The sequence below is a fragment of the Egretta garzetta genome, unplaced genomic scaffold, assembly GCF_000687185.1.
Source record: "Egretta garzetta isolate BGI_Z169 unplaced genomic scaffold, ASM68718v1 scaffold651, whole genome shotgun sequence".
Lineage (NCBI taxonomy): Eukaryota > Metazoa > Chordata > Aves > Pelecaniformes > Ardeidae > Egretta > Egretta garzetta.
In genome coordinates this window covers 1-16367 of record NW_009258491.1, presented here as the reverse complement: position 1 = coordinate 16367, position 16367 = coordinate 1, and the positions used below count along the sequence as shown (strand labels likewise).

The 16367-nt window shown below is 42.8% G+C and overlaps 1 protein-coding gene across 9 annotated transcripts in view; it reads left to right on the top strand.

The window, feature by feature from the left end:
• The window catches only part of SPG11 (SPG11 vesicle trafficking associated, spatacsin), a 35409-nt gene extending 19048 nt beyond the window's left edge, over nt 1–16361 (top strand). For 3 of the 9 annotated variants that reach the window (XM_035901025.1, XM_035901058.1, XM_035901069.1), the window contains 17 exons: nt 120–279; nt 1413–1670; nt 1894–2094; nt 2399–2506; nt 3613–3775; nt 4180–4394; nt 4779–5523; nt 6340–6482; nt 7944–8145; nt 9219–9356; nt 11045–11217; nt 11860–11967; nt 12555–12723; nt 13485–13573; nt 14050–14205; nt 14763–14914; nt 15317–16361. In XM_035901025.1, the coding sequence (XP_035756918.1) occupies nt 120–279; nt 1413–1670; nt 1894–2094; nt 2399–2506; nt 3613–3775; nt 4180–4394; nt 4779–5523; nt 6340–6482; nt 7944–8145; nt 9219–9356; nt 11045–11217; nt 11860–11967; nt 12555–12723; nt 13485–13573; nt 14050–14205; nt 14763–14914; nt 15317–15497 (3361 nt within the window). In that variant the 3' untranslated portion in view covers nt 15498–16361. Of the gene's footprint in view, nt 1–119; nt 280–1412; nt 1671–1893; nt 2095–2398; nt 2507–3612; nt 3776–4179; nt 4395–4778; nt 5524–6339; nt 6483–7943; nt 8146–9218; nt 9357–10883; nt 11218–11859; nt 11968–12554; nt 12724–13484; nt 13574–14049; nt 14206–14762; nt 14915–15316 lie in introns of those variants that run through there. The other 6 variants (XM_009645344.2, XM_035901030.1, XM_035901034.1 and 3 more) reach the window with 6 other exon arrangements.
• Nucleotides 16362–16367: the final 6 nt, after the last annotated feature.

Sequence of the window (16367 nt, the reverse complement as noted above, 5' to 3'; positions counted from 1 at the left end):
GAAGTGCTGGGGTTGCCATTTGCAGGCAGTGGATCTCAGGGCATGTGATGAGTTTATACGTTATACATCTGGGATAAATACCAGTTTGTTACAGCTGAAGCTCTTTAAATTCCATGCAGGACGTCTAGTGAGTCTAGAAAGCAGTGGTCTTTGGTAATGCAGTTCTGTAAACTCCATAATATCGGACTGAGTACATCTTACCTGAAGGAATGTGCCAAATCCAACGACTGGCTGCAGTTCATCATCCAAACCCAGCTGTACAGCTACCAGCCAGACGAGGTAAGCGATCTGTGTATGATTTTAAACGAAGATAAGAGCTTATCAAGAATGTTCGTTGTCTGTGATGTTCAAAAAAGAAAAACCAACATAAAATTGAAGCCTCATCAGTTCCCAGGAGGTAGAACTTGTCTCGGGATGCTCAGTATCCTCTCATTATGATAGCCCTTCCCGTATAGCTGCTTTTCCCAACTTTTCTACTTTTCCCTCCCTCCCTGTGAAACGCTAACACAAGACAAAGGAGGGAGCTGACTGTTCAGCAGATACAATAATCTGCTTCTAAGAACGTGGCAGCTACCTATGAAAGGAGAAGATTAGGAAAAAAGTTCCCTGTTTGAGAAGTCTTATGTGATGTTATTAATCATTAGTGGAGAAAACAGTTTTCAGAGAGCAGTGATTTGGGGGTCTCTTTGAAGCGAAGTATTTGCTGAGAAGGGACTTAATTTTCATTTTAAATTTAGTTAAAATTATAACATACTCAGACTGTTTGTGAGTTTAATTTAAAATCATTTAGTTACTGGGTTTTTTATTGGAGAGTTACCATATGTTCAATGGAAGTTTTTATAAAGCCACTAATCTGTCCTTTCAAAACTTACATTGATTTTTTGTGTAGAGATATTTAAGCTTTTGAGAATCGAAATTTTCCATTTTTGGTTTTGAAAGTAATTTAAAAAATAATAAAATATTACCAATATGTAAACATGAAAAACAAGTTGGGAAAAGTAATGTGAGGAAGCTAACTGGAGAATTCCAGGTACGATGATACTTAGCAGGCCTTGGATTTTAACCTGGATCTTTTTGTTCTTTTCTTGAAAAGAAAAATACATAATTACACATCTGCAACTAACCTGACGCTTTTCATGATATGCCCTTAGCAGTAAAAGAGATGTGACAAAACCAAGTGTCTCTAGGAGGCATTTTAGCTTCATGTAAAGGGATGAGCTTCAGTATTTTATTAGAATAATTCACACCTACAGAACACTTCTTCCTCTATAGGTCTCAAAAAATGTTGTAAAAAATCGAATTTGAAGAATGTTTTATTTGTCTTTTCTGTGTATTTAATGCTTCAGTCCTTCTGCCCCCTCATTCTCTTTGGATCTTGTTCTGTATAGATGCTTTTGGTTCTGTTTTCCTAGGTCATTTCTATCCTTCAAGATTTCACTCCCGTTTTACAAGATCACTTGATGCTGGCGTTGGAGAAGTTACCTTTTTTGTGTCCTGATGCAGGGAGTCCTGAAAACAGTGCTGCCGGTGTGCTCAAGAGCAAATGTGCAGATAGTCTCTTTCAAATCCTTTTTCAATGTCAGGGGAACTCCACCCCTTCGCGTTACCTCTTGACTGAAGGACTGAGAGAGCATGCTCCCATTCTGAGTGTTTTAGCAGCGTGTTCCCCAGTGAGTATTGATGATGTTAGTTATCTTTTAGAGGAGTAAGTAACAAAAAAGTGATGGTTGTGCATCGTTATGTTAAATGATAGATACGTATGTTGCATTCATTGACTTTATTTTTTTTTTCCCCTCAGTTTTCGTAGTAATTGTGAATAATATGACACGTTTGGCCAACTAGGTGATGTTTGTCTCTGGTTATTATAAAACCATCATTTTGGTCATTTGACAGGATGCAAACATTATTCATTGTCTCTGTGTTTGGATAATTACTACTGTGGATGATGCTACCAGAGCTGAAGCAACAAAGCATATTGAAAGCTCAGCGGAAAATCACGAATGGGATCTTCATGACCTATCAGTTATCTGGAAAGTCTTTTTAAGAAAGCAAAAGAGTAAAACACTTCTAAATGGCTTCCAGCTCTTTTTAAAGGTAAGATCATGTCTTTTTAGTGGTATCTGAAATCATCTCAGTGAGGAGATGGCCCATAGATTCCTCCTCTTCTCATTATTTGTGGCCTAGATAAGCTGGGTGTAATCCACTGAAGATCCCAGTCAAGTAAGAAAATCTTTACATGGAAGTTCTTCCAATTATTAGAAACTTGGAGATCATACATCAACCTTGCATGTCATTTTAATAAATGACAACTTTATTGTTCTCATCCTGAGGAAGACAAATTCTACATTTATTGAGGTACCTTTAGGAAAGAATTATAACCTATTTTTGTGTCTTAAAGGATTCCCCTTTACTGTATATACTGGAGATGTATGAACTATGTATGAACTGTAAAAAATACAACAAAGCTAAAACCAAACTGGACAAGTTTCAGGAAAGTCTCACAAAAGTAAGCAAATCCATTTTCTCTTAATTGTCTTTGCCTTTATCTTCCCTATTAGAATGTGATAGGCATCTGATGTCATACATGCAAATAATGAAAAAGGGAGTGCTTAGAACAATCTAGGAGCTGATTTGTGAAGCAGTAGGTTTCAGCAGATTCTTTTTATTGCTGGCAGTTGATGGAAAAATGTTTTTGACAATTCAAAGCCTGCAGTGCATTTTTCTAAATCGTTTGAAGTTGCTATGGGCAGATTGAAATAAGATGTTATCCTTCTTGTGTGAGCAGTTTGCTGCTTGAAGGTGGGCATTGACTCAGGTTAGGACCGCTGTTGGTAAACTGAATTATTTGTGGTGAGCAAGCGTGGGATATTCTCCATTCTCCTTTGACCAGGGCAAGTCAAGACTGAGCTGATAAACCAGTGACTTACAGGGAAAATCTATCTAAGGAAGACAACTTTTCTGAGTATGTTTCAAAGCTCCTGAAAAAGTCTGTGAGATTGCTTTAGTTTTGGTAGCTGTCTAGACTTTTCTTTGAAAATGATGCAGTGAACTGAATTACACACTTGGATTAAAACACCAGTTTAGCAGTTGGTTTTAAGAGGACCAAAGTGTTTTCATGCAGTGTTCCTTGTTTGTCACATACAGATGTTTTCACAAATCATTTCAGTTCTTTCCTTTCCTTTCCATCACAATTTTCTAGTTCCCTGAGTATCTTGGTAACTGACATTCCATGTCAGCAGTGGCTTTCCTTCCTGCAATTCAAGTTAAGGCTCGCTCAGTTTCCTTTCCTGTGTGCCACACACGGAGTGGATATACTTATGAAGTATACAGCTGTATGACAAGAGCTATTAATCTAGCCATTTATTTTATCTATCCATTTCTGATGCTTCTTTAATCTTTTATCTCTCCCCTGATTATCAGAAGTAATTGGTGGCCACCCTGTCATAAAATTTACTACTTTCAGATCCAAGTCAAACATCAGTGATGGATCAGTGCCCCCTTGGGAACAGCAGTTCATTGTCTCTTAGAGGAGGTAGATCTGGTGCACCCACCAGAAGGCAGAATATATTTGCAAAAATAAAACCCAACACTTAAAAACCTTTATCTACACAGCTTAAAACTGAAGATGAACCAGCAGCTTCAGAATTACCCGTGCAGTGGTTGGAATCACAAGCATTGGCTCTTCTGGAATTGATGATGCAGCAATGTAGAACGGAATATGAGTTAGGAAAGCTCTTACAGCTGTTTGCTGCAGCAGATAACCTTCTACTTGACGGTAAATACAGCTTCCCCTCTTGGATGATATTACCGCTTCACTCCCAAGACCACGTACAATGTTTCTGGAGTGACTGAAAATGTTTACTTTAAGCATATTCATTCTGGTTTATTTTTGTATAAGAGTTTATATAACCTTATGGTGAATTGCAGTGGTGAAAATGTCACTGTGTGTGTGAGTCTTGTTTGGGAGAATGATTACGTGCAAGTGTTGATGAGGAGTGCGCAGATTATCTACAGAAGCATTTTAGTTATGGATTTAGAGCTTATTTTCAGTCCCATGAAAGCTTTAGAGTGCAAAATCTGTCCTCCTTCTCTGGCAGGGTTGTATGCTGAAATAAGTAGCAGAATTTCCTCAGGTTTAAAAACCAGCTGCCTTTAATTGTTTATGCGGTTTTAAAACAGGCCCTTACGTGAAGAAACTCTGTGCGCTCAGTGAGACCCTGAAGAGTTCCTCCATATCAATTAATCGCTCCATCCTAACCAGTTACAATATGGAGACGTTTCAGAGCGAGTGCAGATCAATTCTGGAGCAGCTACAAGGGAAAGGAATGTTCTCACTGGCTCGGGAGGTAGCAGCGCTAGCTGAATTGCCCGTGGACAACGTAGTTACCCAAGAGGTACAGTACAGTTAAATAATGCTATTTACCTCTTAATGCTCCTGTTACTGACAGGAGTGAGAATGTTACTTCTCAGTCTTCCTGAAGCACAAATTTTTTTTTCAAATCACTTTTTATTTTAAATGCAAGTACAACAAACAAGTTGCCTGTAAGTGCTGAGCTGAAAAGGGCAGTGTAGCTGAGCTGAAAAGGGCAGTGTAGCTTTCCTTATTCTCTTACTGGTTTTACTTGCTATAGAATCACTTTTATTCCATGAGAAAAATAGATGGGTTTGTTGCATATTGAGACACTGAATCTAAATTCAATTTTTCAGTATTCTAGCCATCCAGTATGATTTTTCTTTTTTGGAAAGGCAGTTATTTAAGACCTTTGTGAATTTTGCAGGTTCTAAGAGATCTACATCATTTAAGAGACATCGGACAGTGGCATCAAAACCAGACAAGAATTGAATTCTGGAAAAAATGTAATGATAACTTCATGAAAAATTCAATCTCCAGCAAAGCTGCATCTGATTTTTTTTTTAATCAGGCAAACACAGTATTTGAATCGTTAGCTCATGAGAAGATAATCAGCATTATGGAGAGGCATTTGTTGCTTACCCTAGCTGGCCATTGGCTAGCCAAGAGTGACTCGGTGTCACTGCACAAATTAGAAGAAATAGAGAAGCAGATCTGGATTTGTCGCATCGCGCAACAAACATTGTCCACGGATGAAGGGTCAGGCAAGTCGAGATTTTCCTCCCAGGTTGTAGTGAACAGGGATCTTACCTTTGATAACTTAGCTAAGGAGTTCTCCTTTTCAAAGCTACCTGCTCTGAACACACCAAAGTACTTAAAGCTAGAGGGTCTTGCATTCAGAGAGTCTCAACAGACCTTGACTAACGATGAGGAGGAATCACTCAAGTTTCTGGTCGGATGCCTCCTCGATGAAGGAAGCGTGCATGAAGCCAGCCGTGTTTGTCAGTATTTCCATTTCTACAACAGAGATGTTTCAGTGGTATTGCACTGCAGAGCGCTGGCTGCCGGGGAGGCTGATCTAGACAAATTACACACAGATATTCAGACTCTCCTTGTAGCAAGAGAGAAGACCTCTGAAAGCAGCGCATCTCAGCAAGGCAGAGTCCCGAGTGGTGAGTAACACTGGCCGTTGTTGGGGTTCCACTGGACTCTTCTGCTTTTGTTGCAGTGTTCATTTCCTCCAACATTCCTGCGGGTAATAAGCTCTTTCTGGCAGCGGGTTATCTCCTTGGTTCAGAAATCCTCTAGTGAGAGGAATTTGAGGCCTTGCAATATACATTGCTTGTGTGTGCTTCAGCCAGGGTGTTTCTGTACAGTTTCTGTAGTCTCTTAACTCTTCATTTTTTATAGTTCACAATTCTGTTCCGGTAATGTAGCACTGAACTTTGTCTATGTTCCTGCTTTTGCAGTACACACGCTAGTAAATTTTGAGTGTGTTTAATTAAAAATAAAATGCTTTAATTGATATTTCCTCTGAATTCTTTGTACGCTATAAAGGTTTTAGTCTTTCTTATTTGATAGCAAGGCTGATAATGTTTATATATAAAGTACTCTCTGCATATTTACGAAGTCTGAATGAGAAAGGTGTCAACTGGAACATTACTTTCTAATACTAACATGTATGAAGCTTAATAGAAGAGAATAAATGAAGCCTAAGCCGTCAGAAAGACTGCTGACCCCTTACGCTCTCTTATGCTTAAGAATTTTACGTCTGAGATATTGTGGATATTTTCGCTCATTTATGTTCTGTCACATTATTTGTACCCTAAAACTTAAAGAAAAATCACAGGTATCAAGAGTTCAGTGTTCAAAGACTGAGAAAGTATTATGTATTTGCTACAGATTTTTGGGGTCTTGCTGCAAGTATAAGGCTTGTTGGTGTTAACCCATCTTCATGAGAAAGGAATTTATACTATTTTTGTTTCCAGCATCAAGCTTAGAAGACTGGACACACATTGCGGCTCCCTCTCCAGATGATCAGGTTGTTATCAGTCTGAAGGCTCTCATAGATGAATGTGTCCATGGGAGAAACTACTGCAGACAGGTTCTCTGTTTATATGAACTTTCTAAGGTATGTCTCCAGTAACATTACTGAAGAAACACGTGGTTTGTATCAAGCTGTGCTGTGAAAGTTTGTGGAGGAAAGGATAGAGTGGTGAAAGTACGCATCAGGTGCCTGAAACAATCTTCAGAGGGTGAAATTCCCAAGCCTTTGTGTGGAAAAATGGCCAGATGCTTCATAGGCATGAAGTGTTGAAATGAACCCAACTCCCAGACTCCCCAGGCCCCTACCTCTGACTCCACGAAGCCAGATTTCATCCTGTGTCTCTTTGATGTGCCTTCTTTATAATCTTCCAGGCATATGTTGTTCATCTAGCACTTTGCTTTAGGCCTTTGTTGTGGGATGCCTTCATAATCGACGCCGACCCAGAAGTAGACGAAGAGATAGCAGCCGCCTTAGAAGTTTTAGCGTAGAAGTGCTCTGCAGGCTCCACACGGTGCCAGCTCTTTACCCAGAGGCTGCTCAGTGGCGTGGCTAATAAGTTCCAAGTGGTTTGACCCAGACAGTGATGGGAGAAGTAGCAGATTGTTGTTTGCTGCCTCTCTGCTCTTGACCTTCGTGACTGCCAGCAGCCCACCTCTCCTGCTCCAGGGGGTGCTGCTGCATGCTTCTTTCAGGGTACAGAACCCCTTTCCATGGCACTTGGTCCCTATTGTTGGAAGGTAGCGTTAGTTTTTTCTGAATAAAGCCAGCAGCGCATGTGCTGAAAATATTAGTGTTGTCTTTATCGCAGAGGTTCTTAGATTCTCCTACAGAATTTTTCATGTCTCAAATATTCTGAGCAAGTGCTTTAGGTTTGAGCTACTAGGAAGTCGTCATATAACTGGCTTGTCCCCCTTTATACCCATATACTTCTAGCCTGAAGCTGGATGTCCCTACTTTTGAATTAAGAGTTGATAGTTGTCTTTATGAGGTACGTTCTTCCGTTAATTTATAAATTTGTAAAGTTGAAGTATGTTACAGCAGAGCATTTACACAGCCTCACCAAATCCTCTTCCAAACGTAGCAAATGTAAAAACCAGTATATCTTTTTCACTGGGAGTGTGTGGTATGTAGAGAAGAGGAAAAGGAACTTTGTAAGTAAAATTTAGGCAGTAAACCACAATTCTTCATTTGGGAGGAAATATTCCCGTCTTTCTTCTAGGTATTTTAGGTGTTAAGGCTTATATTTGGTTCAGGAAAGCCTCTCTGCCCATGGCGACAGCTCTGTGAGTATTAAACTTCAAATACAAAGTGCCTACATGCCACCCTGATCTGGAGAACATCGATATCGAAGATCCACGGATGGAGGCACTGTTAACTGACACAAGGACAGAGCATCTTTGTGTTTTTGGGAACTGAGTTTTGTCTGCTTCTCCAGCACTCCCCTCTTACATCAGCTCATCATTAAGATGTACTGCAAGGCAATATGTGTTCGGGACTGGAATTTTGGCTGTGTAGAATCTTCTAAGTGTATGTTTTGTTTCTTAGGAATTGAACTGCTCCTACAGTGAAATGTCAGCCCACGACCCTGAAAAAGTGCTTCGAGCAATTCTGTCGTCCCATCAGCCGGACAGATGCAGGAAAGCTCAGGCCTTCGTCACCACACAGGGTCTCCAGCCTGAAACCGTGGCAGAGCTAGTGGCTGAGGAAATTGTGCAGGAATTATTGGCATCTTCAGAAGGGAAAGGTGGTAAAGAGCCTTGATCTTGTCTTTTAGCGTTTTTGGTTTGTAAATGTGGTATTTGTGTATCTGAAAACCAGTCCTCGCTCTCGAGATATTTGAGTGCTAATTATGCTCAGTTATGTTTGGGCAGCTCTTGCATAAGGTTTGTAAACCTTGTACACCTTGCGTGAGGTTTTATACAAATGTCTGGTTTTAGTTACTTTTGTGTCCACTGTGGTGTTGCAGTAGTTAGGGTTTAATTTTTAATGGATGTACATTTAATGGTTGTTAAAAAAAAGGGTGGTTTGGGGTTTGTAATCATGATCTTTGCAGCCCCACATCATGTGACATGGAAAGACTCATACTAATTTCTTTGTGAAAAGCATGGCCAGAGGATTTTTCCTTCTTTTTTTTTTTTTTTTTTTTTTATACTTTGTGAAATGAGAGATATTCCTCAAAACAGCAGGAGTTTGGGAGCTTTTCTATTTGAGTAACTTCTACTTTGCCACAACATTAACAACAAAGTTCCATGAGAAACAATGAGCTGTTGGATGGAGATCTTGAGTCTGGGGGTGCTCTCCTCTGCTCCTACTGTCTTCTGCTCTGCTCCCCCTCACTCTTGCTGCTCCCCTGGCACCAGTTCACTTGGTTAGCTTGGATGTTGTGGCGCGCCTCCTTCAGAAGAGTCCACTTACTAGCCCAGTAGAAGACAAATCCAGAAGAGATTCTCTGTTGAGTTCATGAGTTGAAGTGGTTCCTAGAAGAGTATGGACCAGAGCCACTGCAAGGGATGGGTTAGAATTGTGTTGTGCAAGGAAGAGGAGCGGCAGCAACCTGCTGGTTTGTGAAATTATAGGTGTAATTAGAGTAGCAATGCAGTTGTTCAGTAGGATTTCATTGAATTGCACTGGCAAAGAAGAAGGATCCGATTCTTAAATTTAATCAGTAAGGTCAAAAGTATCTTTAGAATTGTAGTTCCAAGTCCCAGGTCCGTCTGGATGAAGTTCTATTGGTTTGTTTGGGTTTTTTTCTGTTACCGTAGCTCATCTCTCCTGAACAATTAGCACTCGTGACATAACTCTCTCTCTGTGTGGACACAGGACAGAAACACGTTTTGAACCCAGCAGCTGAGAGTCAGGCATTCCTACAGCTTGCTAAGCTGTGCCAGGATCATACATTGGTTGGCATGAAGTTATTGGATAAGATTTCCTCTGTACCATGTGGGGAACTGTCATGCAGTAAGTAAATGGCCAATGCTTCTTGATGTAACTAGTGCATTGCTAAACACAGCCTTACTTGGTTTAAAATCGCATCACAAAGAATTTTATTCTTTGAATGCTGATGGAAGCATCTCTTCCTGATGTCAAATTAGATGTTAGATTAACAGAGCTGAGTGTGTGTGCAGTATATGAGCATGTTGCTTAAGTGTTGCTTGGCTTTACGTTCCAAACAAATCACAAATTTATTTTTTTTTGTGGCAACAGCTGGGAAATGCAGTCAGTGAGTTACCTGAACTTCTGCAGTTCTGTGTGACAGAGGGGAGGGCGTTGTGACTTTCTTCCTATTAATCACAATGAGAAATTGCTTTCTTTATCCATGTGTTAAACTGACTTTCTGGATCTTTTGTTACTAAAGTCTGTTTTACGCTTTACAGCTTTATATACCATGAAGGTGTTGCATTGAGTTTATAAAACACAGCCACGGTACTTTGGTACCGTTTTGCCACTGCTAACCAGCGGCAAGCTGCTGGTTTAGACTGTTTTTTTAAAAAAAAGATTTATTATGGGCAGTTCATCTCTGAGGAAAGCAAATGAGGGTGAGGTGTTAGCGTGAGTTGTCTCGTGAGTATTAACGTGGCAGAACAGCCAACGCTGTTTTGTCCAGAGTGGTGAGCAAAGAGCACCTCCTAGAACACGTTCTGCAGAAGCGTGGCTGAAGTTGATGCTGAGAATGTTCCGTTAGAATCCAGCTGTAATGCTGGAAATTTGGAAAACCTTTGTGAGAAAATAAGTAATTAAAAATATTATGTTGCGTGTAATCTTTATGTCCCTAACACATTTGTCCTATTGTCAGATCTTAACTTACCCCTTATTTTGTCTGGTTACGCGATATAAGGGGGAATATTAGTATTTTCATGTATGGCCAACTAAAGGAAGGAAAAGACCCTGAGGAATCAATGTTGGGAATTACCAAATTGTGCTGGAGGACTCTACCTCTCCTTGAACGGGATCTCTGCCAGAGTACCTTTCACAGGCAGAGGTATAACTGGTTTGTTCCAAAATATGTTGCTTAGGTTTATGTCATTAACTGTCTTCTTTTCAAAATCTGCGTTTTTAAATGCCCGGTGTACCAGTTCAGACCACGCTGCTGCTTCTCTGAGGTGAGGTGCGCGATGCTGAGAGCGCGGTCTGGGGCTCCACTGTGTCACGACTGCTGTGCAGTGTTAGACCAGGCCTTCCATGGGACGTGGGACGTGCGAAGATGTGTGGGTTTAACCCATTGGTTTAGCGTTTGGAATTTCTGAATGATTTTTTCAAGCCCAGATGCAAAACTTGTGGCCTTCCTCTTTCAAATGGAGAGCTGACTGGTACCGGTGGGGTGCTGGTGTGCTATTGCATGCGCGTCAGTCAGCTTTTGGTGGAGGCGATTGGAAGTTTTGTGTGTGGAATAAAACAGCGTTTCAGAAAATGATCCAAACCCCCCCAGACTGAGAAGCCAGACTGAATGCACACTGTTACAGAAACTGTTACTTCTTAAAATTGCAGAGGACAGAACCGTAACAGCTCGACTTTCTAATCCACTTCCGCTGTTTGCAACTGGAAGGGTTGTGTATCCTCTGTGGAGATGGCATTGCTTTTGGAGAGAGGCATGGTAATTAACTTCCCCAGCTTATTAACTGACATACCTGAGTTCTTCTATTCTTCAGTTACAGAATTGCTGATTTTGGCCCATAACTGCTTTAGCTTGACTTGCCACATGGAAGGAATCACCAGAGTCCTCCAAGCAGCACGGCTTCTCACAGATGAACATTTGGCACCTCATGAAGAGTACGGACTTGTGGTACGGGTCTTTGATGCCCTCTGTGGCTGCCCAGATGCTGTACGAAGGTTTCCGTGACCATACCTTTGCCTGTGAGCAGTGCAGGGGCGTAGGTGGGTGGTGGAACGGAGCAGTCTTTCACCTCTGGTTGACTGGTCTTGTCCTGCCTGTCCCTAGAGGCTAAAAGTGGGTGTTTGGTCTGACGTGCACAGGTGATGATTTTTATGTCACAGAAGCTCTTACAAGATTTCTCTGGAAAAATAGAGGTGGAGATAGTGGAGTGGTGAGGTGGCAACGGTGTAGTAAATCAGAACGGGGATGTCAAAGTAATTCAGCTGCTGGTGAAATGCCATGATGTGTGTTACCGGGCTGTCATGCATCCTTAAGTCCTGCCTCAACAGGACTCCTGGAGTCTGAGACATGCCCAAGATAACGCTGTCACTGCTAAAAGCTTCACTGCGTATTTTTGTTTGGTAAAATCATGTCCTTTCACCTCACAGTAAAAAAGATGCAGTTAGGTTGGTTTAAAAATAATACCTCTGTGGCTCTCGGGGAGTATCCGCCTGCCTAAGGCAACCCACTGAGCCCTGTGGCTGGCTGGGCTGGCGCAGCACCCTGGCCTGACACGGCCTGCTCCCTGCCGTGGCACTGACTGCTTTGCTGCTCTCTTTGGGCTTCCCACTTACGCTGGTATTCCCACAGGTTCGCCTTCTCACTGGAATCGGCAGGTACAATGAAATGACCTACATATTTGAGCTGCTGCATGAGAAACACTACTTCGAAGTGCTGATGAGGAAGAAGTTAGACCCAGTAGGTGGAGGGGGACAGAGGGGAGAAAACTTTGAGAACCGTGTGGCTACATCAGAAGCTGATATTTACACAGCAAGGTGGAATTGTCGGGGGATTTCCGTTACTGGAGTGTAGGAAGTGTTACTCGAGTTCATAGTAATAAGTTAATTCTGGGCTTTATTCTGGTTTTAGTTTAAGAAGTTTGTTCTAATTAGTTCAGTACTGCAACTAGAGCAGCACTGAAACTTCAAGCTTGGGAGTATCACTTCAGAGTTTTCATGTCCTGCTTTGGGTTTATTTCCAGTTAATGTTTCCTGGGTTTTTAAAAATCATAAATATTTATAGCTTTCTTGTAATGTCGTCGTAAACAAATGTCAGTTTCGACACTTGTATGTAAATAAACACATAGGTGTTTATTTACCTGACATCACGTTGTTAAGCCCAGGTACAATATTACCACTGTGTCTTAAAATAGTACGGAGAAACCTCAAAGTGTAATGATCGCTTTTTGGAAAATTGTACCGGAAGAGTTTTGCTTCTGGGTACTGAAATGTGAATCAAAAAAAATGCTCTTCAAATCTTGATCTGATATTCCTCCATCTGACCAGAGCGGGACATTGAAGACAGCTCTGCTGGATTACATCAAGCGTTGTCGCCCAGGGGACAGTGAGAAGCACAACATGATAGCCCTTTGCTTCAGCATGTGTCGAGAAATCGGAGAGAATCATGAGGCTGCTGCTTGCATACAGCTGAAACTCATTGAGTCTCAGCCCTGGGGTGAGTGGAAACTGCACACCCAAGAGAGGCAGGCGGGTTTGTTTAAGGAGGAAGGCCGGGTGGGTAGATGCTGTTCTGACTGCCTGCCTTGCCCTGGTAACACCCATTAAGGTGCCACTGTCCTCGTCCTGCCTGCGAGGCTCGGGGTATTGGTGCACTTCGCGGTGTATCTGGCTGCTCCGGTGCTTCCCAAAGAGTTGAGGATTTTGGCTTTCACCAAATACAACGTTCCTGTGGTGCCATGCCTGGGAGGGGGTAAGGGCATGTGCCTGTTTTCCTCACTTTAATAGGTTGTGACACAGTGGTTTTTTATACAAAGTGCTGGGGGGTTTGTGTTTGTGCGAGGTAACTTGTTAGCACCTAAACTGAGTGAGTTCTGTGCAGCTGGGAGAACGCTGGGGAGCACAGAGGGGTCTCACTGCGGAGCAGTCAGCCAGCACCCGAACGGCACCCGGAATGGAAGCTATGCCAAACGGTTTTCTGAATTCATCTGGGAACAGTCAGTGCTCATATCTACTGCGAATGTGTGATTTGGATTTCTTTTTCAGTGGCTTCACTAGGTTCCACCAAGAGCTTTGGTCCATTAACTGAACAGGCATCACCATTCCTTCACACCTTTTTAATACAAACTTTTTTTTTTTTAGTCTTTTGTTGCTGTCTGAAACACACTAGGGACAGACTCGGTACCGGGAGGTATTTTTGTAACTTACTTTGTCACCTTTATAAATAATAGGTTATTCTTTTTTTTTCCCCCATTTCAGAGGAGTCTCTTCAGGATGTTGCAAATCTAAAGAAACTGCTGATGAAAGCTCTGACTCTCTTTATTGATGCAGCAGAAAGTTATTCTAAGGTAAAACGAGGTGGAATTGTGTGACTTCTGTGCAGCATTGGAAGCACATAGGGAGTGAGCTGATCTGGGAGAACAAAGCTGCCCCAGGGAGGGTGTGCAGAACCCCGTCCCAGCGGAAAAGGAGCAAAGGAGTCTCTTGCTCTGGCAGCTCAGCAGCATCCCAGCAGGCTCAGCACTGCCGTATCAAAGAGCAGCGCCTCTAGGGTTGCAGTTCGGTTTTAGAGGAGTGACTGTGAGCTTAACGAGCAAGAATAGAACAATACAAAGGGTGTTTAAAAACCGGCGTGATTATGACGGAAGTACTGTTTGTGGTGAGCGAAGCTTCATTTAAAACCAATGGAACATGATCAATGACAAAACTGCAGTGATCTAAAAGATAAACACTAGGCAACTCTGACCTCATTGTTGCTCTCAGCAGTATTTATTGCTTTCCTCTAGAAACACACTTCAGCGTTTGTCTTTGATTTATTGCACAGGACTCGTGCGTCCGCCAGTCCTTGCGCTGCAGTCGGCTAACAAAGCTGATAACCCTCCAGCTGCATTTTCTCAACACTGGTCAGAGCACGATGCTGATCAACCTGAGCAGACAGAACCTGATGGACTCCATCATGGCCTTGCCTAGATTCTACCAGGTAAGCTTGGCTTCCTCGGCTGTTTTTTTTCTGAAAACGATCGTTTCCCACAGCAGGTACCGACGCACTCTGCTCCCGTGAGCACAATGCTCGCTCTTCCACGTGGCTGCCAGGTCCCGTGACTGTTAACCCACCATTACTGCTGCCGATCCCGCTGCGGGCTGATGGCTTTGAGCAGTCCTTGCTGCCTTGCTACCGTCGTGCAGCCAGGACCTGGCTACCCAGCAGCTCTCATGCTGCTGTGAAGCTACACTGGAGCCCTGAAATCCAATCTGCATTGGCATCCCTCATTTTGAAAGCTTGAAAATTAGAAAAGGGCTTTTTAAATAGAGAGCGAACAACCCCCCCTCTGGCGTCTTGTTAAGGGGTTAAGGAAAATTATTTGCAGTATTTTGTTGCCCTTGTTGCCTGTGACGTAGCTGCTCTCATGAACAGCATCAAGAGATGGGCCAAACAGAAGCCCTGGAATATTTTTAAGTACTCTAAGCATTGGAATGTTTCTGTGCAAGAATAAAACTCTTCCTGCTCAGTAATTCCAGCATCTGGTCTCCCTGCAGGCGGCTATTGTGGCCGAGGCCTATGAGTTTGTTCCAGATTGGGCTGAAGTTCTATATCAACAAGTGATCACCAAGGGAGACTTCACTTACTTGGAAGAATTTAAACAACAACGACCACTGAAGCCGAGCATGTTTGAGGAGATTGCGAAGAAGTAAGTAGTCCTATGGTCGGATTGCAACTTACTTTTGCCACAGGCTGCTTCAGAGGAGCAACTGCGTGTTTGATGATAGCATCCAAGTCCTAGAACTGTTACAAACTTTGATGTGATAACGTGTAGGGTATAGGGACTGGAGGTCTGCGTTCGGTTTCTTAAGCATATTGTGGAAGTAACACTGGGCCTGCCCATTTTACTGAGCTGGATAAGGGTGCCTTAGGGCTGTCAGAGCAAATCTTTTTAAAAAACAAATCAGAGCAAAAAGAACACCCAAGAGAGGCAACGTGCGTGTTGAGCACAGCTTCTCTAAGAACTGTAGCTCTTACAGTTCTGTAGCACGATAGTCTTACAGTCGTCGTCTGCGAAGCCTTGTTTCAATTATACACACAATTCTTTCAGAGTTAAACACCACCCACCTACTGACGCTGCGCTGAAAAACCTGAAGAAATTGCTGGCTTACTGTGAAGATACCTACACGTACTACAGGCTGGCTTACGACAACAAGTTCTACGATGTGGTAAATACGCTTCTGAAGGACGCACAGACTGGCTGTTGTCTTAACGATATGTTATCAAACTAGACTCCAACCGCCGTGGAGACTGACCCCGGCAAGCGCCAGCGCCCCAGCTTCTTGCATGGTCAGTACTGAGCCTCTAACAGGTATCTTTATCAATTACCTGCTCACAGTGATAGGCTGCTAGGTGGAAGTTACGCCAGAAGACTGGTGATGGTTGTAAATATTTAAAATGCTGGGACTGTGTTTAACCTAAAAGTGTGTTTTGTATAATAAATCCTCCTGTTTACAAAATACTCGACTGACGGGCAAATGCAGACCGGCGCAGCCGATAATGAACCACTGAGAGCCAGCAGTCCTTTAAAGTGGGGGTGTGGATGATGGGTCGCCATAGGAACTGCATCTAAACCAACACAAGGCTGAAACAGAACGTGCAGAATGTCCAGGACATTGGCAGTGACATGAGCAGGAGAAAGTTTTAGGTCCACGCTGGGATAGTCTGTTCTTTGATTCCAGTCTGATTAGCCTGGGGCCGTTTTCTAGCCTAGTGATAAAGTGAAATCTTGTACAACTCCAAACAGCAAATACTTACCTGGCTACTGGCTTGGAGTAAAAGAAGTAAGCAAGCACTAAGTATTCTTAATGGTTATTAAATTTTAACTCCTTTCCATGCTTAGACAGCCCTAGTGGGCAGCCAGTGGTATCGCCACCCTGCCAGGAGGCAGCAGCCAGCGTCGTCTGCTGCTTGGACAGTCGGGCAGGTTCACAGGCTCAGGTCTGATTTAACTGGGGAGGAGGATAAGGCTTGGACACTGCATCAGGCAGAAACCCAGTTTCAGCTTGGATCCTGGATGCTCCCCAAAATAAACACAGCCTGCGGAGCTCCCAGCCACCCCCTGTCCAAAAAAGGGGAGGGGAGGCGGGGAGGGCTGACAG